General features: G+C 43.0%; 1 protein-coding gene across 10 annotated transcripts in view; it reads right to left on the bottom strand.

Annotated features, from left to right (window-relative positions):
• Positions 1–1,067: 1,067 nt before the first annotated feature.
• Positions 1,068–22,430, bottom strand: part of LOC135238405 (nuclear factor of activated T-cells, cytoplasmic 2-like) — a 41,739-nt gene continuing 20,376 nt past the window's right edge. For 9 of the 10 annotated variants that reach the window (XM_064306263.1, XM_064306266.1, XM_064306265.1 and 6 more), the window contains 7 exons: positions 17,367–17,569; positions 16,375–16,547; positions 14,481–14,621; positions 10,230–10,285; positions 9,926–10,058; positions 8,558–9,217; positions 1,068–4,235 (listed from right to left, as the gene is read on the bottom strand). In XM_064306263.1, the coding sequence (XP_064162333.1) occupies positions 4,183–4,235; positions 8,558–9,217; positions 9,926–10,058; positions 10,230–10,285; positions 14,481–14,621; positions 16,375–16,547; positions 17,367–17,569 (1,419 nt within the window). In that variant the 3' untranslated portion in view covers positions 1,068–4,182. Of the gene's footprint in view, positions 4,261–8,557; positions 9,218–9,925; positions 10,059–10,229; positions 10,286–14,480; positions 14,622–16,374; positions 16,548–17,366; positions 17,570–22,430 lie in introns of all 10 variants that reach the window. The other variant, XM_064306261.1, reaches the window with a different exon arrangement.

Genomic DNA, 22,430 nt, shown 5'->3' with positions numbered 1-22,430 from the left:
AATACAGTATATATAGGCTTATGGTCACATTATGTGACATTTTTCCATGCAGTCTGACAATAAAAATATATGGTTTTAATATGGCTTTAAAATATATATTAAAAAAATATATGGCTTTAAAAACAGTAACATTGTAAATTAGTTTGGAATGCAATATTTAAAAAAGTAATGATATTCATCCCGCTATGACTTGAGTATTGGGCCATAAAGGTCAGTCTATGTATTATATAAAACGTGATGATGTTATGCGATAAAGATCGCATGAGTCGAAACATTTGCAAATGAATGAAAAAAAGTTTCTCCAGCAAGGCATTAGAAAGTGGTCACACCCAGAAACTTCCTGGACACAGTTTATTAATCTTGAGGAGCTGACTGAGGTTTTGATCCAAACATGCTGCCACCTAGCAACCAGAATATCCCCACATCTTCCACAGGATTATTAGTTTACTGTACCAATGAAATTCCTACGTTTGACTGGGCACACCTTTTGTGTAGGACAAATCAGCTGTAAAATGTATACGACTATAAAACGTAGTACTGCCATTCTTTATTAAGCGTTATTATATTAAGTCATCATGAGTCTATTTTTTTCTTGTATATAGACTCTAATTTCACAAATGTATAACAAATTCAAGGGAAAAGTTGCTATTAAAAAATAACCTGGATGATCTGACTCAACATTTTTGTTCCAATCATACTGAATTATGTGGGATATGTCCAGGAAATTATTTAAGTATTGGCAAATCTGAATACTACTACAAGGCAAATTGACTCACTCTTCATTGTTCTGGCTAGTTTACTTTTTTAAAAAGGGCTGAAAATGTACAGCTAAGCTAAGACACTGCCTGGAACTCGTTTGACTGACTTATTTGGATTCTAAATTCTGCCGTCCTGAAAATATTCCAGCAGGGGATGATAGCCTTCATTCGCACTGAATCATTAATTCGCACAATCTACCTACGTCCACAGTGGTAGATTGCGAATGGTAGATTTAAGGAGATGCGCGAAGTGTCTACTTTGTCCAGTGCTCTCAATGACATTGGTGAAAGAAAGGAAAATTATCACACTGACAAGAATGTTTCAAATTTATTGTTGAATTGTAGGTAAAATGCTCTAATAAGTAAAATTGCAACAAGATAGCAAGATTGCATAGCAAAAATGGAAGTAAACAATAATGAACCGGAACAAAAACATGACCAGTCTAATGCATTATAAGTGATGCATTACTATATTTCAATATTTAATTAGCTATGTAGATCCGCATTTAATATATTAATAAGGCATCCAAAGAAGGGTATCCAACTGATTCAGTTTATGACTAAAATTTTTTTACTTCTACCTACACCCTTCCAAAAATGTATTTTTTTTATACAAAGTTCAGCCGTTGTCTATTTACAGTACGTAAGAACAGTATATTTGGCTAAAGAGTACATTCAGGGTATAAATTCCAAAGTTAAAGCATAGTTTGTACACAAGGGTAACTGAGATGACTACACAGCAAAACATACATAATTACTTTTGAACTGCATATGCAATAAGCCTTCAAGGCAAAATGACAGACAATGCCTTCTAACAGTGACATACTGTACATTGTACTGCAACACACATGGAACTCAATACAAAAATAAGACTTTGCTGATGATTAAGGCAGGAGTAAAACGTGGGAATTTAAAACAAAGGGGAAACAGAGTTTGCAGTTTCTACACTCCATGCAAAACAATAAAAACATATAAAATCTATCAAAGTACATAATTCCAAATAAAATAACTGTTTCCAAATTATTTACATCAATGTGACAGTCTCCCAAAATATATTTAAACCAAAGTACTGAAGTCCTCTCTAAGCCGATTTTAAAAAATCTAAATATAATTTTAAATGTGTTAATAAATCACATTCTACACAAATGAGACTATATAAGGTTAACCAAAGGAATTCAGCATAACTTCCACAAACAATTCAAATACGCCTCTGAAAATCGAATCATTGTATTACACATACCAATTATTAACATCAGTCACACTACAGTAGAGATGTCTTTTAGGTATTGCTGAATAACATTACATTTTACAGATATAAAATGTAACCAGTTTTTAAAAATATAGTCCAATAATTCTTTTTAAATGTGCTACTCCACAGTCATTCTATTTATTAGTATTATCACCATCATGTTTCCATTTTTATGTTTTTACAGAGGTCCAGGCCTGTCCACTGCATGATCTCTACCCCTTGACTTCTGCTAATTGTAATCGTTTCGAAGCGAATGGAAAGCATGACACACACAGTTTGCCGGTGTTTCTGCACTGCGCCTTTTCATTACAATAGCCGGAAAACCCGCAAAGTCAAACATTTACATACGTATGGAAAAGCCGGTTTCCTAAAGTACGAGTCAGGAGAGCATTCACACGGTGCAAAGTCGGTCCTTGTAGCAGACAGCTGTGGAAAATAATCAGGACATGTAACCGATGCTTTGGTTGTGATGAATCTGTTGAAAGGCCCCATGCCAGACCTGGGTCAAATATGTATTTGTTTTGGATTCAAATACTTTATTACGCTTTACTGATCTTGTCTGGTGTATTGGAACCAATGAAATACTCTCTAAATGCAAACCCCGCCTTCTGGTAATATTGGCAGGCTCAATTCTACCAGGCAAGATCAATAGAGCACAGAAAAGTATTAGAATCCAAAACAAATACGTATAGGACAACTTATGCACAAATTCCATATGCACCACTATTTAGGAATAAATACTTCAGGAATTATGGGGTCATCATCATGCAAAATTTACTTTAACAGTTTGGTTAAATGTAAGGCACTTTAATCCTCGCAGGGCACACACATAAAAACAAATATTTATACTCAATCCGCAGTGGAAGGTAATAAGGTAGCCCCCAAGGCCATGCCAGAATCCCGGAGTAATGATGTGCAAGGGAATCTGGTGTTACCCTGTTACTTCCGTGTCTCGAAATGTGTTGCTTTCGCACGGACCTGAGGCTCGTTAAAAAACAAAATCCAAAATTAAGGTGTTATGCTGCTACGTTTTCAGGCTGTGAATTGAAAGGAGCCTGCGATGTCTCCTTGCCCGAGGCAGACGTAACACTGCTTTAAAGTTTTCCAAATAAATGAAGGATATTACAACATGGCTATTAGCAGAACAGTGGAGTGAAACCTGATTCCGGCTGGTTTGCAGGGGCCCCGATTCCTGCTGTCTAGGTGCACTGGAGATTATTCTTTGTCAAGTATTTGCAAAAATAAATGTATCAAAATAACTGCAAAGCAATCACAAAACAAGAAACTGCTGTGCAAATACAGTGTAAATGGCTTTCTACAGAACTTATCTTTGGCATTTCAGATATGCTGCAAACTTTGTGCTGTGTGATACTCCTTCAGTGTCAAGTTATCAATGATTATTTTTAAAATGCTCACGTGCAGCAAGAGCTTCTACGTTATTGTCAAGCGCTCATATAAACACGGACATATACTTAAAAAAAAAGCAAGAAACAAATTAAGACTACACACTAAAACAAACACTACTCAATGCTTATTTTCAAAGACCTGGACTGGACAAGAAAAAATATGCTTCTTCAAAGATATATTGTTTCTTTGGTAAAATGCTTCAAAATATCAAGGAACTAAAATGACAGATAAGAAAAAATAAAAAATAGATTCCTTCATTTAACATGAATCTAACAGGTTTCTAACAGGTGCAACAACATTTTTTTACACAGAGGTGGGTAAAGAATTCTTTCACCCACTATTTTTTTCAATGTTAGTTGAAGAAGGCATTGTACAGTTAGCTATTCTCTGGCAAAAGGTTCCTGACTGCAATTTGTTAAACAGTCATGAAGCCATCATGAAACCTTACCCATCTTTAGTAATAAGCGAGCATATTTACAGATACTGTGAAATAGCTGTAAGAAGATGTCATTTAGCTTTTCCTATCTGTGACCAATGTGGCTTTCTCAGCAGCCAAAGTAAGGCACATTCTTGTTTACTCAAGTGTCTGTGAGACGTAGCGCCGGGTTTGCTCAGTGAAAACGGGCGTGAGTAGGCTGGACATTCGGCAGGTGAGCTGTATAAATCGGACGAATCGGAGGGCAGCGGCAATTGGAGAGGGGCGGAGGGGGGAGGACGCAGGGCCGGTGGGATTCCAGGGCGATGTCTCGGAGGAGCGCCGGGAGGCGTCTACGTCTGACCCCTGCCGTGGACAGTCAGGTCGTTCCTTATGATCTCGTTAACTGCAGAACAAACGGTTCTTATTAGCTGCAATTAAAAAGGAGCATTAACATTGGAGCATGGCATAAAACGAGTTTAAAAACAGCTTCCTGTATAGTGCAGCCTAGTCAGCCTAGTGGCCCATTTCTGCACAGGAATAAGAATAATAATTTTTAAAAAAGTTTTCAGCGTGTTTAACTGAACCGAACAAGCCTCTGTATTACAGTCATTGTAAACTGCAGGCACCAAATAACTGAACTGGTGCCTGCAGTATTTGAATACGGTATCTTAAAATCAGAAAAGTACTACCTCAATGAGTTATGGGGGTTGACCTGGGCCTGGATTCAGCTCTGCCAAAAGGCTGACAAGAGATTGCCGTAAAGCCTTAGGCAACAGCTTTGCCCTTCACCTGGAACCCCATTTCACCAGCACAGAGATCAGCCGCGACTGGTCTCACTTCAGAGTGTCACTGCCACACTCAAATCAAACTAAACTCACATATAAAAAGCCATCTCCACTCTCCAGAGCGCCAGGTTGGCTCTACAGCAGAAAACATGATCTATGATGCGTGGAAAGCCTTCAAGCTCTAAAGCTAAACCCAATGGTGGACATGCAACCAATCCATTAGCGATATAATCATCCTTTCAGCCGTCCATAATGTTGTATAAATCTGGAGGAAGCATAATTGAACGGTAACTTATTACATCGTTTAGATGAGTCCGCAGATATGGTTGCCAAGGGTTTCCTAAATGTCCACCACACATCCAGTGACATCATAATAAAATCCTTCTAGAACACACAAACTCCCTGAAATGCTATTGTAGGTTTTCACACAAAAGAGAAAACAACACACATTTAAAAAGTGGCAAAAATGTAAGTTGCAAAGTGGGTTCATACAGTAGCTGATGCACTGAAAAAAGAAAACAGTTATGACTGCAATTCGCCACAAGGAGGGGTAGGACTATCGTTTCACTGGCTGCTCCCTCAGGGTTTGACACCAATGCTTTGTTTGGTAGTACTTCCTGTTGCTCCACAGAGGGATTGACAGACAGGGTATAAATGGAAACTTTAACTGCCTCATCACCCTATAAATAGAAACAGGGCTCAGAGATACTTTCCCTGCAATCTAGCAGGTGGTGAGGGGGAAACGTGCGGCAGCCACTGCTCAAACTTGTGAAACTGTCAGAATAACTGGCAGCAGGTAAACGGCGATGGGGGTGTTTTATGAGAAAGACAGCGAGGGCGAAGGAGGAATAGGGACCGTTCCAAATGCTCCTGAGCACATTCCGCTTCAACACTGGAAAACGACATCCATGGCCCCTCGGATAACACTGATATGATCGAAAGGGTGTCGCTAAAAGTGCAGGCTCTTGCAAAGCAATACTGTGATGTCAGAGGCACGTCGTTTCCTTATTTAGTCGGCTACTTCACAAATACTTCCTCCCAAAAGAGCGCTAGGAAGCGACACGCCTGATGAGATTATTAGCGCGGTTCAATGCCAGTACTTTCATCGCACAGGATGCATTTGAAGATACTGTGCGTCATTAGCAAAAAGTCCAAAAAGAGGGAGGAAAAAAAAAACAAAAACATTACAATTAAGTGCTTCACCTGCCCCAAAACAAAACAAAACAAAAAGAAAAAAGAAAACAATAGCTTTGGCCACGCTCAAATTAAAAGGGCACTGCCCTAATTCCTGAACTAAGCAACACCTGCCATAACTACAAATGTATCCCTTTGAAAACTTAATTCTTAATGGAAAACTATATGAAATATATATATATATATAGTTATTACACATTAAAAGTTCTCATAAAGTTCTGTGTACTCTAAATGCCTTAAACCTAAACAAACATTAAAGTTTATTCAAAATACCTGTGAGTAAATTACAATTTTTTGTATTATTTTAAATGTATACAGTAAATATAGTATATAATGTTATAACATGCCATACCATCTATATTAAGCTTTGATATAGGCTACAGGTAAAGTTAATTATAATTCAGTTATTTTTCAGACATAAAGTTGAGAAATGTGGAGATAATAACTGGTACTGGCTTCAGTATATTCAAAACTGTAAAAATTGTCCAGAACCACCTCACAAGGCCAAAGTCTCTGACAAAATCAGTGCGTTTCACCAGCACACTTTGTCCTTTTTGACCTTCGTCTCGCAGCGCTGTGACACTGACAGAGAGCTCGATACTGGCCTGGATTTTTACGCGGGCCTATTTAAAGCGCTGACCTACATACGGGTAGCGCAGGGGCACAGCCATTAAAGAATCCAAGGGAAGTGAAAACAGATACCACCCCACGCAGGGCCGCAAGCTCTGCCCCCACCTCCACGGATCACTCAAGTGAAGACGCCGCCACCGCGCGCGTTTTCGACTCCTGCTTTGACTGTACCCCGATAGTTATCGGAGTTGAGCTGACTGATTTCAGCGGAATCCATTTTCTGGTTTCCCTTCTGCAATGTGCGAAACACCAATTCATCTCTGGATTCAATGTGAAATCCTGTCACTCTAAGTTCAGACCTTTGAACCTCGTCTAGCGAGCGCATTTCCGCGAAAACAATCCTTTGCGAGTTTCTCGGATATCGCCGTGATATGTGTGAACGTAACTCCGCGTCTGTGCGCCTCCCACACTTTTGAGCAGTTTTAAAGGGGAGGTTTGGAGTTGGGGGAGGCCAAAAATGTAGACTGTACTGAGAGCATCTGTGAAACCAGCGCACGCAAAGAGGAACTACTCATTAAGACCTCAGTATACCCTCTCACAATCCAAAAAAAGTGTGGGTCAGGGTGCCAATGCTACTGTCCCTCTGCAATTTATTTTAGATCTTTAATCTATATTTTCATTAACTGTTCATGAGGTGCAAACATTGCTGATTTAAAGGTAACCCACGTGCCTCAGAACTTCAATTTGGAGCCATTTTCCTTTCCATTTTCCTCAACCTAACCCACTAAACAACCTGCCAAGCATGATCATAACTCCAAACCCAATAGCTAAGGGATCGTATGGGTTTTTAGAAAGGTACGGCTGTGGGCATGTTAAAGAAGCACAGGTGTGTACATTCCAAGTGCCAACACACACACACACACACACACACTCACACGCGCATACACACACACACACACACACACACACACGCGCACACGCACACACACTCACGCGCGCATACACACACACACACACACACACACACACACACACACGCACACACACTCACGCGCCCATACACACACACACACACACACAAGCATCCAGAGGCCGAGGGAAAATCCTTGGCCAAGAACAACAAACAAAGAGGTTCCCCCCCCCAGTTCTCTCAGGCAGCCTGTTCCACTGTGTGACAATGGTTGCCATAGCCCTTGTTTCTGGGATCAAAACAGCATCGCCGCGCTCAGGCAACAAGGGGAGCTGGCATTCCTGTAGATGAGAAAGCTTCACTTCCTGGCCTGTCGCCCTGCCAACGAGACCCCTGCGAGTGCAGCGAGAAGTAGCAGATCAAACCCCGGACCTTGAACCCCGAGTTCAGGAAGAGAAGTCTGCCCAAAGTCGACTAAGTGCACCACCAAACGCAGGTTTTCAGAAAACAGGCTTCGCCTGGTAAGCAGTACCCCTTCGGTTAGGCGCAAGGATAAGAATACTGTAACTCCTGACAGATGTGGCTTGACAGCACATTCAAACCACAAAGTGGACGGCAGGAGCTGAATTCTGTTTACACCTCGCAAGGCATTCAGTTACGTCTGCAGCTAGAGCCAGTGCTATGCTCTGGCACAGTTTGTTTAGTTTGCACAGTGCCAGTGTCCTGCTCAGTCTGAGGGAGAGGGGTAGAGAGAGAGAGAGAAAGAGAGAGAGACTTCTGACTTTCTATGTTTTATGAAACATAAAAACTTTCCACAATTACCTTAAAAACTATGCCAACCCCCTATTTATAAACCTAAAGCCCTACCCCTACCCACCCCCCACCCCTCGTGTAATGCCTTCACCCCCCCACCCCTTCCCAAAAAAAAAAGAGTGAGAGAGAGAGACTTCCATGTATTGTCCAACAGAAATGGTTCAGCTGTGGTCTTACACAACAGTCTCTTGTGGTTTGAAAACTCATTATAGTACACCAACTTCCCTGATGAACAAAGTAAACTAGCTGGCTACTGAAAATATAACACTACTTCTCTAAACACAGCCAATCACTGCCGTTCACCCATAGCACACGGCCTAGCATTTGCTGGATATAGCAGGACGAGGGGTTCCCATTTCCTCTTATGTGTCTGAGTGTACGTGTGTGTGTGTGCGTGAGCAAGGGATAGAGAGAGAATGAGACTACCAAGTACAGAACACAGCTGTTGCTCACCATCATCCAGGTAGACCTGGTCCAGGTTCTCTTGCTTAATGGTGACCCTGGCTGAGGGGCCCCGCTGGGGGTCTGCCTGCCCTGGCGGGGGCCTGGGCACCTTGGGCACGGGGTGGGGCTGAGGGTGGATGACTCCATGGTAGGCTGCCGGAGGGTGGGCCGCAGAGCGGGCGCTGGGGAAGGCGTCGTCGCAGTACGGGAGAGGCTGTTGCCCGGGCAACGACGCAGCTCCTCGGAGCAGGTGATTGGTGGGAGAGACGTGTAGGGCGGTGGAGGAGGAGGAGGAGTGCTGGCGGGGAGACACGGAAAGCTGCGTGGTGCCCGCGAGGCGTGGCTCAGCCTGGGAGGCGGGGTGGACCAGCGCCGCCTGGTGCCCTTCAGGAGTCCCGCCCCCGAGCTGCTGGAACAGCAGGGGGCTGCCCCCCAGGGCCTTGGCCCCCCAGGGGTAGATGATGGCAGGGTTCTGCGGCTGGTAGCGGGAGTCCGGGCCGGAGAGCTCACAGGCAGGCCCCATGCTGCCCAGCAGGCCGCTGTTCTGGTTGACCAGGCCATGGAGATTGTGGTAATAAGACTGGGGAGATGCCCCCAGGACCTGAGACACTGCATAGCCCATCTGGCTGGACTGGTAGTCATCAACTCGCTCTGTTTTAATGGACGTCACTGCAGATCAATAATAATAATAATAATAATTAGTATTATCATCATTGGCATAGGAACCAGGGGGGACGGGTGGGACGTCCCCCCCCCCCCAATATTTGTAAAGAATCGAATTGTCCCCCCCAACCATGACTGATCCCTCTCCCATGTAAAACTTTCATACAATAAAGGCTTCAACAGCAATAGAAGATGACCTCAAAATTATGCGGAAAGGTCTGTAACGCCTGTAAACATAACGTGAATTATTGACTCCCCTCTTCACACAGTAGCAATGGTTTACCCCCATGGCCACGAAAAGTTTGAGCTTACGAAAGCACAAATGGGATATGTAGTCAACAGTTAGAGGTGATTGCTCAAGCCGATCATACTATGGACTTCACTTCCCATAACCCTTATAGAAATAAAAATGGTAAGAAGAAATTTTAGGATAGCGCTTCCGATTTTGCTTGTGTCGAAAGTTCTGCGACGGGAACAGCGATAGATTTACCCACTAGCATCTGTCCAAAATGTAAACAAGCCAGGCAGTTTTCACCATAGACATATATACATGTCTATTGACTATTAGCTATGTATGAACTATTATAATAATAATCATTATTATTGTGTGCACACACACACACACACACACACACACACACATTTATGTATACTTCCTTAAATAAGGAGCGTGAGTTTTCTGACCGGTGCAGTGCGACAGTTAGCGATGCTCACCTGGCAGTGGAGTGTAGGTGAAATGCTGGGGCTGGCTGCGTTTCCTCTTCCCGTTGATCACGTAGAAGTTCACCTTGGCGGGTCGGCAAATGGACGGGTCTCGGTACCGCGGGACCTCCACGAACAGCATGTTCTGCAAACGGAGGGACATTATCGAAGTGCCCGTCGACAGCACTGTCGCACTTCACAGTCACGCACCCTCGAGCCAGTAGCACAGAGCAGAGGATGCTGTTCGCACGCAGCGCGGCTAACGTGCTATACGTCATACCGGACCGAGCGTGGGCGCAAGGAATAAAACACTCACAGCCTGGCTCTTGTCTTTGTCCACAGAGGCCTCCACATCCCAGATCTGCTGTCCGTCTGCAAACACATAAATCCGGCAGGCAGGGGGTTAGCAATTTAACAGCCAGACCTAAAGAAAAAGCAACGTGCGTTGACAGCACTGGGCTAAATCAATGGTTTGCAACTGTCACGTGTACATGTCGGCCTGGAACAGCAGCCACGAGATGGAATGGGACTACACCGCATTATCAATCCTGCAGTCTAACTACCTCACCAGCAGCACAAAACCTCACCCACATCACTAACGTGTAGTTAGCTAGGGAGCACAACTCATTAGAGTCTTGTCCAGGTGACACAATAATATCTAAATTGATATTTGTCCTTTACTCCAATTCATAATTAAATTAAACTGCATTCCAGCAAGCGTCATAATTAACTCAACCTGCTTGTGAATAAAAACGTAAACATTTGTATTTAATGGAGAGGCAAAGTTAAGTGTTTAGCAGTGAATGCCTGAAATATCAGTAAATATTAGCAGTTAGTATAAGAGGGCATTTCTAATGAGTTGCGCTGTGTAGCCGACTTATGTGTGGGCGATGTAGCTGAAAACTCTTTGCCTCAGAGAATGTTTCATGTTTTAACATGACTGCAGTCAGGGGAAAAACTGCTTTTCGCTTACAGATAATATCATTACAGTCAGACCACATCCTCTGACTCTCTTCCACAACGCCCAACAGGAGAGTGCTTTGACGCAGAGATCTATTAAGCTCGCTACTTTTCTACATTACACTCTACAGCACGGGGTTTTCAACCTGTAGAAAACCCAGGCCCTACAGGCATCCTGAACTGAACTGCTTCTAGGATTATTACATCTGTGAAAGAACCCCTGATCTAAGACAAGCAACAGTATCAGGCACGACGTAAATAGTCTGCACCCAAGCAAGTAATATGACATCCAGAAGTCAGCAGTTGTGCCAGGACAGAATCAGAAAAAAATATGCCACTACAAAAAGATTTTCACCAGGACAAACTTGGCCAACCGAAATGTGTTGGCTGCCTTAACTGTAAACCAGGTACCGGAAGGTTCCTGTTAAAAATGTTCTGCAGGTAATGAATTTCACATGGGAGTGTTAAACCATGCAGGGCTTCAATTAAATGAAATTTTAAACCATTAAGTGCTTGTTTCTGACTCTGTCACAGCACCTTCTTGTTGGAGACCACATAAATAAAATCACGAAGTAATTTTTGGAGGTTGAGGGAAATGCACTGTGATTAGACTGAATCTGAGGCTCGGACTAGAACTGGGCGCTTGCTGTTGGCAGAAGCAAACCGGACCATGTGTTACTGACGTCTTGGTTCAGGTCCAGTTTCAACAGCAGGGATCAACAGAGGTGTTGAAAAGCAACAATAAATAACTCCTTTTCCACTGCCTCGGCAGCACAGAAAGCACTGCAGGGCACGGGTGTTCATATACAGGATATATATATCTTTAGTTGCTATCTTTTTCTGAGCTTCGAAAGGGCGTGTACCACCTGCTTTGATTGTACCATCAAACAGGTGTAAACATGGACAAACAGCTTGGTCTAATTATGTAGAAATCAATGGTAAAAGAACTGCACACATAAACTACACTCAAACTACATACAAATTGCCAGATGGTCTTCAATTCACCTCGTCTCCCCAGGTAGTCCGAAAATGACAATTTCATATGGAATATTACGCAACGGTTAGTTCCACCTGCACATTGTGTGTGGCTAAGACGCATTCCTTCAGTGCTTATATACAGTATAACAGCATTCAGAACTCATCACCGGCCTGGATCAATCCGCATTGTTTAAGTTGGATTGATACATCACCTGAATCAGAAAAAGGTTACTTCGTTAGCTAGCTACATTTCAACTTCAACAAAAGTGGTTATATTTGATAACACATCACAGGTCATAAAGACCCACGTACAGACCGTAAACATCGTCACGCATCCCAAGTACTGAGCATTGCATGTACCTATTGAGAGCAACAGCATAGCCCAATGGCTGTGTTTTGAACTTTAACCATGGTGGCGGTCACAACAAATGAGCATTGCGCAAGTTTTCAGGAACCAAACAAGGACCCAGAACAACAGACTCAAACAGCTGGGGGAACATCGGACATAGCCGAAAGGGGGGAAGGGGGAATATTCTTTTTTGAGTGTAACATAATGCGCTGAAATAGATTTTAAGAAGCCACATTCAAAATCCACTGCTTGAATTCAGTGCTCCTTCAGCAAAGGGCTCGTTTGTGTCGTACGAGGAAAGCCCCCAGTCCAACTGACGCTCCGCTGCACAAGGATTAAATGAGTCAGAGCTTTGAGGGGGAATTCCACTCCCTAAGCCAGGCCGTAAAAGTTCAAATAAAGAGTGGCTTTAAGAGAAACTCGCTCATTTTCAGACACAGCAGGTGCACGGTTCTGCCTCGTTGGCATTTGGACTCATTCAAGTTTTAATTTCTGCACAAGTCCAGAGGAACATATTTTCACTTTTTTCCCTCGATCAGGCAACGAAGCATCCGGCTCTGGCCCTGTCCCTCATACCCTCCTCTGCTGTCCCAGTGTCCCCTCAGGAAGATTCCACCGCAGCCGTGCAGTTTCATGCAGGGACACCGTCCAATACAACTTTTTGTTAATACCAGTTTTTATTTTCTGTTTTCATAAGCGAATGTCTTACGCATGGTAGGGATGCCCAGACTTTAAAAGCTTATGTATCAGACCAGTCAAATCCATCATATCTGATCCCAGAAATAAATATCTAGCCTGTCACAGTCCTGGCATACTTTGGACAGTGGACAAATGAGTAACAAGTGGGTGTTAAGAGGACGACCAAACTAACAGACACCAATCACTTGTGAAGTCCTTGGCGAAGCCATGACTAGACATCTGCGACTTCCGCTCATTTCTCTGACACCTCCGATTGCATTCACTCAACATTTGTCCTTAACTGTGACTTAGGACCTAGGACCAACATGGTCCATCCAGATTTTTTTTTTTTCGGCATTGCAGTGAAACCTGGTTCATGGCTGCCAAAGAAAATTTACCCAAAATAAGAAGTCAGTATATCTAGCTGTTCAGTTGGATGCTTTGAGATTGCCAAAACCTCCATAATGGTGCATAGGTAAAATCACAATTTAAAGAGGAAGGCACATCCTGTAAGAGCGAATACTGAGGCCTTATCAGATCCAACAAGCAAATGTCACATCTGATGCAAACTGGACACCAGGAGACTTGCTTATTAATTCATCCTCTATTATCTGCTAGTACTGAACTTCAGTTTCACATTGGCGGTGGTGGTGGTGTGACCACTCACTGAAGATCAAGGCGTGAAAAAATTATGTGTTACGTGTAAAAACAAGTTTGCGTGTTACATGGGCCGCGCTTGCTTACTGAGAAAGTGCTTCGATGCAACCTTTCACAAAACTTGATTTGGGAACGTGCACAGGCAGAGACTGAGGGGGCGATGCAATCCACCAACAAAGTCAATGGCATTATCGGAACTGACTGATGTTCTGTGGGTGGCAGTAAACATGCCTCAGAGCAGCGCTGTGTAACGGTTGTCACAGTTGAATACGACACTACTGGCACATATTTTTACCTGTGTTGCCACTTTCCACAAAGATAATAAAGTCCAAGAAAGAAATGCTTTCAGTTTAACACCCAGGACACCCACATTGCTGAAATAAATATACAGGATTGTAGCTTGACGCTCATTTTTGTGCTTTCATATTTATTTTCAAACACTGTAGGAGTAAAGAGCTCATAAAACAATTGCAATATGCCTTTCATCTCACAATATCAAATTGCTTTACAGTTAAAGGTTGGGAAAGTCTCACACAGATTTAAAACATCTGAATATCCAGATAAGGAAAACATATTGCAAAACTCCTAAAGTGTATGGGCAAATAATATATTGCTGCTTTCACATATTACAATATACTAGATAAATAAAAAAGTCAGGATAATTACAATATATTGCTGTATATTCATGTATATTCCATTTTTTTAAAGGTCACCTCAACCCCCACCAACCTCCTGTCCTTTTAGGAGCGGCACATCTACTGTTAAGCATATGTACTTTACCAGAGTCTTCATGCAAGGATCTAAGTGAGAGATGTTTGGAACATATGCCAAACTGTGGTTCATCACATTCTTGGAAAGATGGCTGAAGCTCTGCCTGGTCTGCCTGCTGTCTCTGCCTCATTGAGCACTTGCTGAAGACCTAGGAGTCTAGGAGACATCGCTCACCGTGCGTTTTCTCGCTGAAGACCACCTTGGACTCGGAAGTGAAGTTCTGCCCAGTCAGGATCATCTGCTGTCCCCCCAGAACTGAGCAGCGGTCCATGTCCTGCTTCTCCACCATGGGGAGCTCATGGGCCGATCTCTGAGCTGTGGATCCACACCAGGAGAGAGGGGATGGAGATCAGCACGGGTACAGCTAAAACCATCACTCCAGATTAACGCTGGCCTAGTTAAAGGGGAATTTCACTTTATAACACTTCTGCTTCTCATGACTGATATTGTCCTTCTACTGAATGTGTCGCCCTTCATTTTTCGATTAGTTATTTCATTTTAAATCTCTACCTATTCTTTTTTTAGCGCCAGTCCACATTGTAGTATGGGTTCCGTTTTTTTCTTCTTCTTTGATTTTGTTTCGCAGCAAAATCGAGAAGAAGTGAAGCAAACCGTTCCGTTAACTTAGCGTTGAAATCGAATAAACTAACTAGCTGCTAGCTTTTGTTTGATGCAATATCGCTGTAATAATGAGGTGCATTGTACCCGGTTTTTGTAATGCCCCCGTTAAACTTGGCTTGAAAGCACATTTTCATAATTTTCCATGCGATGTCAGAGTGCATTGTCTGGCAGTCGAGTTGTAATGTCAAGCCACAACACCTAACCCCTAACAACTGCTTGCAAGAGAGGCACATTTAAGGTTTGGTAAGCAAATGCAGCTTACCATTCTCCATGCGATGCAACTTTGTACTAGACATGGCTGGATGTAATCAGCACAACATAACAGCCGAAGAAGTTATCAAACGAGGACTAAGGGTATGCAGCGACCACTTTGAAGCCACCGACTACCAAGGTGACCATCTGAAGCCTGGAGCTGTACCCAACGTTTTCCCATCGTTGGTCGAACCGCTTGAGGTAGGTACTAAGCGGGCTGGCTAACGCTATCATGTCTGTCTGTGATACATAGGATGTCCATCACTAGTTGCCGTTAGTCCTGGGAATAGCCTGTGGTTCCTCGATCTCGGCCCGCTCCTGACTCGCTCTCACACGATCAGCCTGCAAATTAGCCAGCTCTTCTCCTGTGTATTCCGGCTCGAATCGATAGGGCTCAACAATCCCATGATCAAAAACAAAATCTTCGCCCTCAGACATTTTCGGTTTCGCTAGCTAGTAGTCATACAACACTATTTCTACGACCAACCTAATGTTATTGTCTGCAGGTGCGCCACATCAGAAGTGGCGCAATGATATGCATCCTCGAGTTCGACACTAAACTGCCTGGGTCTACTTCCTACATTTGTAAAGGAAAACAACAAAGCAGTGTAAAATATTGAAATAACTAATCGAAAAATGAAGGGCGACACATTCATTAGAAGGACAGTATCAGTCATGAGAAGCAGAAGTGTTATAAAGTGAAACCGCCCTTCAGTTGAGCTCCAGTTCAGGTAAAACCATCACCCCAGATTAATGCTAGTCAGCTAAAACCATTACTTCAGACCAGTGCTGGCTCAGCTAAAACCATCTCTAGTTCTTCAGATCAGTGCTAGCCAAGCTAAAACCATCACTTCGGATTGACACTAGCCCAGATAAGACCACCGATTCAGATCAGCTGGCCTAGCTAAAACCATAACATCAGACCGGCCCGGGCCCAGCCAAAACCATCACTCCAGATCAGCAGTGACCCAGCTAAAGCCATCACGATAACACAAAAGAACAGGGCAGACATTAAAGCAAACTCTATGAGGTCTTTCCCATGAGTTATCATGATAACACAAAAGGACAGGACACACATTAAAGCAAACTCTCTCAGGTCCTTCTCATAAGTTATCATGATAACACAAAGGAACAAGGCACACATTAAAGCAAACTCTTTTGATATTTTTAAGCGGTTCAAGTAGTGGGGACTTACAGCACTCGATGGGATGGGAAGCCACTTGGAGAGACAGGTACTGGCCCCCAGGCTGGGGTATGTGCACCCGGAACACCAGACGAACCCGCGTGTTCTTTCGCCCGATGTCTGTCTCCCCTTTCCTCAGCTCGATGTCCGCGTTCCTCAGTTTCAGAATCCCCGCACAGTCAATTCTGCAAGACACGCAACAGGGATCACACACCAATTTAACATTTTAACAGCTGCTAAAGGATGAAGGACATGTTCCTTATTGAAGCTGCGATAACAATTGTCTTCCTAATTGCCGAATTTGTTTAGAGAACTGTTGAAAAGCTAAATATTTGTGGAGTGGCTCGCAGCAAACAACCGTCTCTGAAACACATGTACTGTATGGGGCAGGGGATCAATTCTGGGCGGTGACACTTTCTGTATGCTCTCTCTTTCTCTTTCTCTCTCTCACTACCTCTATGAACAATGTGAGGTTTAAGTGCAGACCGTCAACTGTAATTTGCGGGGATTTACATCCATGTCATGTAAACAATGTAGGAACTGCAGCTCTTTTATACATAGACCCTCCGCAGCAAAGAAGGGGTGACTGCCTGTTTCTGCATTTATATTGTCTTGCTACCTACACAGCTTTTTCAGCTGAAACACTGCTTTTCACAGACAGCGTCTTTAAAGCCAGAACTACAGCGGTGTGCTTCATGGATGCAAAGAGACCCTCTCAAACAATGAAAACACACCTACAAACCATATTGGCCATTTTAGAAGTTTTTGATAATTTACCTGGTTTTGGTAAAATACAAAATACTAAATAACTGATGCACTCTTTGAATAAATTAAGCTTAATCTTGCTTTATCCAAGCTTAATCTTGTTTTACCTAAGCTTATTATGGTTATGAAGCAGCGGTGAGTCAATAAATGAATCGGGTATTGAAAGCATAATTAACATAGCGCCCTTGCAGCAACCGTCACAGCGTGCCGCACAGGTAATTGAGGGCGGAGCTACGTACACTGCCCTCATATTGTTCTTCGGCTCCAGAGGGAGCTCCAAGATCTTGGTACTGTGGACTATCTTCTCGTAGCTGGTGGTGGTGACGGTCTTGCCGGTGATTCGGTGGACCTGGTAGAAGGCGTGGGGCTTGAGGATCCTCTCGTCGGCCGTGCCGATGAAGATCTGCAGGCCCAGAGTCTCTTTGCCCTGGTACCCATGCAGCTGGAGGAAGCAGAAGGAGGAAGCGCCGTTTAGCCATTATGCAAAGAGCCCGACAAACGGCCTATTGTGCGGCGTCTGATCCGCGAGTAATTCACAAAGTACCAAAGGCCCAGCTTTGTCCGTTCACTGCAGAACTGACTGCCTTAACGTTACAATGAAGTCATACAGCACAGTTCATCAAAGAATAATAAAGTTTAATGAAGCAGTCGAAGAAAAGATTCACTATGGTCTCAAGATATCAACCTCCACTGAAGTCTAGATTTAAAATTGTGCCCCTGCAGAAAAGTTTCATCACCACTTCTGCTCTACTGCTTAAAAGAGACGATTGCCAAATACAGGAAGAGACGCAAGCTACGTAGTTTCCCTGGTGATACAACCTCCGGAAACAGGACAAGTTAGAGACTACTGTGCTGCCGAATTTTCAGGGCACTGAAATGTGGCTAAACTGGGGAGCCTGCTTTTAAAATCTACCAGTTAAACAGCTCTGCTCAGGAGAGATGGGACCATACTCCTCTGAACACGAATTGGAAAGACCAGAATGTACTGAACACCTCCCAGGCGACGTTCAGGATAACATTCTAGCATAACCAAACTCTTCCATAAATCATCCATGTCTCCTCTTCCTGCGTAAAGACTCTATTTCTGACAGTCCTTTGCCACAGCAGTCAATCACACCTATGCCTGATGCTATTAGCAGACCACATATAAAGGAGTCTGGGTAAAGTTTTATGGTCAGGATAGCATTTTTTGTCCCTAAACTTTCTCTCCAATTCCAATTTGGGCAGGCACACATTGCAGTCGACTGGCTAATCTACTGTAGTGTCTGTACTGATACAGCTGGTGCAGGTGGATCACAGACGCGCAACTGACCAACCAACAGTGGGTAGCTCACTTGGCAAAAGCCCCACTTGCGGTGCAGGAGCGAGCACCATGATCATCCTGGATCAAATTCGACCCCTGCCAGTGCCGACTGTGGTTGGCAGCTCAGCAGGGGCAGTTCACACACAACTGGCTTTGCGTCGGCCAAGGGATATATGGGAGGGATTCAGTTGGCAGGGATAGCATTGTTCATTGTTTGAGCGACATCTGCTAGCCGCCTGGGTGCCCATGGCTTGCTTGCTGCACATGTGTACGATTGGGTCTCCTCCACCCCCACTCTGTATGTGCACAACTTGTAGCTGCAGTGTGAAAAGAACAGCATGTGTTTTGGAAGAGAACCACAAGTTGTCTTCACTCTCCCAAGCCGACAGCAGGGATTATATATGAGCACGCTTGTATGTAGCTTGCGCATTCCAAATTTGGGTGGGATTGGAGATGCACATTTAAATAAATAAATAAACAAATAAATAAATACATTTTAAAAGTGATGCCAAAGGACAGAAATGCTCACAGATGTTCCTCCATATATTTACCTGGAACTCAGGTGAAGGCTGTCACTTGTTCTTCTTAAAGGCTATTTTGTTACCATAGAAACAAATATGCAGTAATGGTACACTGCCAAATTTGGCACACAGGCACATATTCAGCATAGGAGCAACTGACAAGAGTATTTTTAACTACAGTAGACTACACATGGTCCCCGTTGAACATAATGTGGTTTTAAGAGTCCAGGATAAATAACAGCCTAAACGTAAGTTCCAAATGAAACATAAGCAGTACCGTCTTTGAGCATTCTTATACTTTTTTCACTTGGATCACATTTAGCAGAAATAAACATGCACTCCCAGGAAGCCAAACTAACTCGCCAACACTGATACAGCAATATTTGCCACTGTTCTTTACATTAAACATTTGAGGTTACATTTTAGAAGCCCAAAAAAAACTTTCTCTATTTTTTCCCCAAAACAAATTTGACTTGATATAGCCTACCAAAGTTCAAAATAACACAAAATCAGCTTCCACTTTCTAGCGTGCATCATTGGGTACAGCAGAAATTTACATAAACAAAACACCGGCAGTGCATCGCTGTCAGTCACTGACAAACAAAACATTTGGTATTAACCAAATCTGAAAAAAAGTGTTTGAATAATGGACTACAGTAGTAGTGCTGGCACACAATCTATCCACTGCTCTCAACTGTTGCAAACCCACAAGGGTCATCTGCAACAGCAAGTGAACAAGCCACAAGCAAAGTGTGGTTAAAATACTCATGACCTAATCTAAAAAAAAAAACAAAAAAAAAAAAAAACTGGTTGAACCAGCTAGTTAGACTGGAGGTTTTGAAAGATGTGTCATTGTTCAAGGAGGGCCTAAACCACTTTAAACACGAGGCCTTATTTTGCTTGTGCCAATGACAGCGCCCTCTTTACCTGCTACAATTTATCAGTGAAACCATTTTGTGAAAGCCCTTTGCAGCATTGAGCACTTGCAGCGGTCTGCGTGAACAGACGCTCTCTCTCAGTCTGACACACACAAACACTCACAGACACACAGACATACACACCACCTCCTCCGCCCCCGCCCCCTACACACACACCTCCCCTACACATGCACACACACGCATACACAGAGCAGATCACTCGAAAAGCACAAAACTTCATCAGAGGAAGTAAGCCGAAAACCGCAGCGTATAAAAATGCACAAGCGGTGCATGTGGCCGAGTGTAATTAAGTGACACAAACCATCCTCCAATGTGACAAACTTCAAACTAGAAAGGGGCATTCTGAAATTACATTCACATTCATTCGCTTTTAGTCACCCTAACTGGTTTATCTCATTACAAAAATACATCTCCCTACATTTAAATATGTACACCTCAGTTTTTCTCAGCCAAATATTGCAGTTCAACAGTATCTCTTCATCAGTCAAAATTAGCCATTTACAACTAAACTCAGCTCATGAAAATAGTGCAGCTGTGAGTTTAGTGGAAAACTGAAGTTACTGGAGTATGCATCATATCGTGTCAGTTATAAACATATATCAACATGACCTGACACCAACTCCTGGTCACGGTAATCAGCGAGGGAAACTCAGAGCCAGCAAAATATTTTAAAAATATTAACGATACATTCTACGAATAGGTAAGTAAGGAAACAATTTAAATGTTCAATTTTTCCAATGAAATATAAAGAGAAATCACTGCAACACCCAGGGGCAGTGTGCAAATTTGGTTGCCGTAGCAGTACGGTGACTCCGATCAGGAGCAGGAAAAGAAGAGAATAGAGAGGGAGGCGGAAGGGGCCTAAACTTTCGGCCGTATGGCAGGCACTTAAGTGGGCCGTAAGTGAAAGCTAGCAAACGGAAAAGGAGAAGTGGCACAGTTTAACTAAATCTCACGTCATTAAGGCTGCATAATCAAAGCTACCAACACTGAGAAGAGCACTGAAAGCAAAGTCAGCCTGTCATCGGGTGATCGCTGTGGCCAGAGGGCTGGTATTTACCAGTTTCCAAAAGGCAGGCAGAAGGAATGCAGTAAATATTGCGTAAAATGTACACTTTTTCCAGGACAATAGTGTAAAGCAATTTAAGCTTCCGAAACACAACACGACAGGGAGTCTAAAACCTCATACCTAAACTATGGGAAAACCACTACAATAAATACATTAACAATTTTATAAATTATGACTTTTCAAAGTAGATTTTCAGTCTACCAAGCCTGGAATAATTTTAGATTTTTCCTTAAAAATCATTCATTTGATATACAAATTACAGAATTTAATACACAAAGGGTCGGCATTGAACCAAGAAGCCAAGGAATAAGAAATGTTGATCAGATACAGTGCCATATTTGTTTTTACAGTACTTGAATAACATCGTCCAATATGGACCGCACAACATATCACAAGATATAGCGCAGTGAGAAAATATGCATACAATGACAAAAATAAGGACTGGTAATCGTATTGGCCATTCCTGCTGGGGACTCCAGAGAGGGCAAAATGGCCACTGGAATTCTAGGGAGCAGGGATGGAACAGAGACCGACTCAATGCTCACCCATTACATTACATTACATTTATTTGGCAGATACTTTTATCTAAAGTGACGTACAATAAGTGCATATCAAAGGTCACTGGAGTAACTACAAAACACAGATCCGATAAGGTACAATACTCATTTTGTACAGTTACTCAAAGCCGATTTTTAGCTCCTAATGCTCAAAGCCCACATTAAGCGTAACTGCCCTCCAATTAGGACACAATTGAAGAGTGTCCAACGCAATGTCTTAATAGGGCCGATTCAGCATAACCGCAATGCACAATGCTCCATCCGTTTTCTTACAGTGCACACTGGGACATTTCAAACGCCAAGCCTTTCTGTGGTCCGCCTTGCTTTGCCGCTTTTCTTAGAAACAAGACAAAGAAACGTTTTGCCAGCAGACCACAACTACAACTCTGTGACCACTGTAGCATGTCACCACTCCCACATCTTATTTACTGTTTCCATCCTCTTTGTAATGGCACCTGACCTCTAATTAGCTTCCTGTTTCTAGTCTAAACTGCACTGCCGGACAGTCGAGAGACTTACTGGCTACTTCTTAAAGTTGGCTGTCAAATGGAGAAGGAATGGTGGACCTATAATTCATTTAATTACATACAATTTGGGGGGAAAAGCAAAATGCAAGAAAACACACAAGCACTGTTGAGTCTTTTTAGTTCTACAGACAATAAAAGGCAGTCATTAATCCTGTGTTTCTACGAAGGGCTTAAATATGACCAGTAAAATGTGACATCTGACAGTCAAACATAGACTGAATTTGAGGTGATCCAAATTCTCAGCCCAAAGAGGCATCCATCAAGGAGATGGCACATCTAATTTACTGCAGAGTAACTCAGTTATTAGACTCGTCCTGTGTAAAAATAAATGACCAGATGAAAAAAACACAATACAACATAACTGCTGTAATCTAATCTTCTCAGTGGC

The sequence above is a fragment of the Anguilla rostrata genome, chromosome 13, assembly GCF_018555375.3.
Source record: "Anguilla rostrata isolate EN2019 chromosome 13, ASM1855537v3, whole genome shotgun sequence".
In the NCBI taxonomy this organism is placed as follows: Eukaryota; Metazoa; Chordata; class Actinopteri; order Anguilliformes; family Anguillidae; genus Anguilla; species Anguilla rostrata.
Note: the sequence above shows the minus strand (reverse complement) of the source record. Positions and strands in the feature narration are given on the sequence as shown.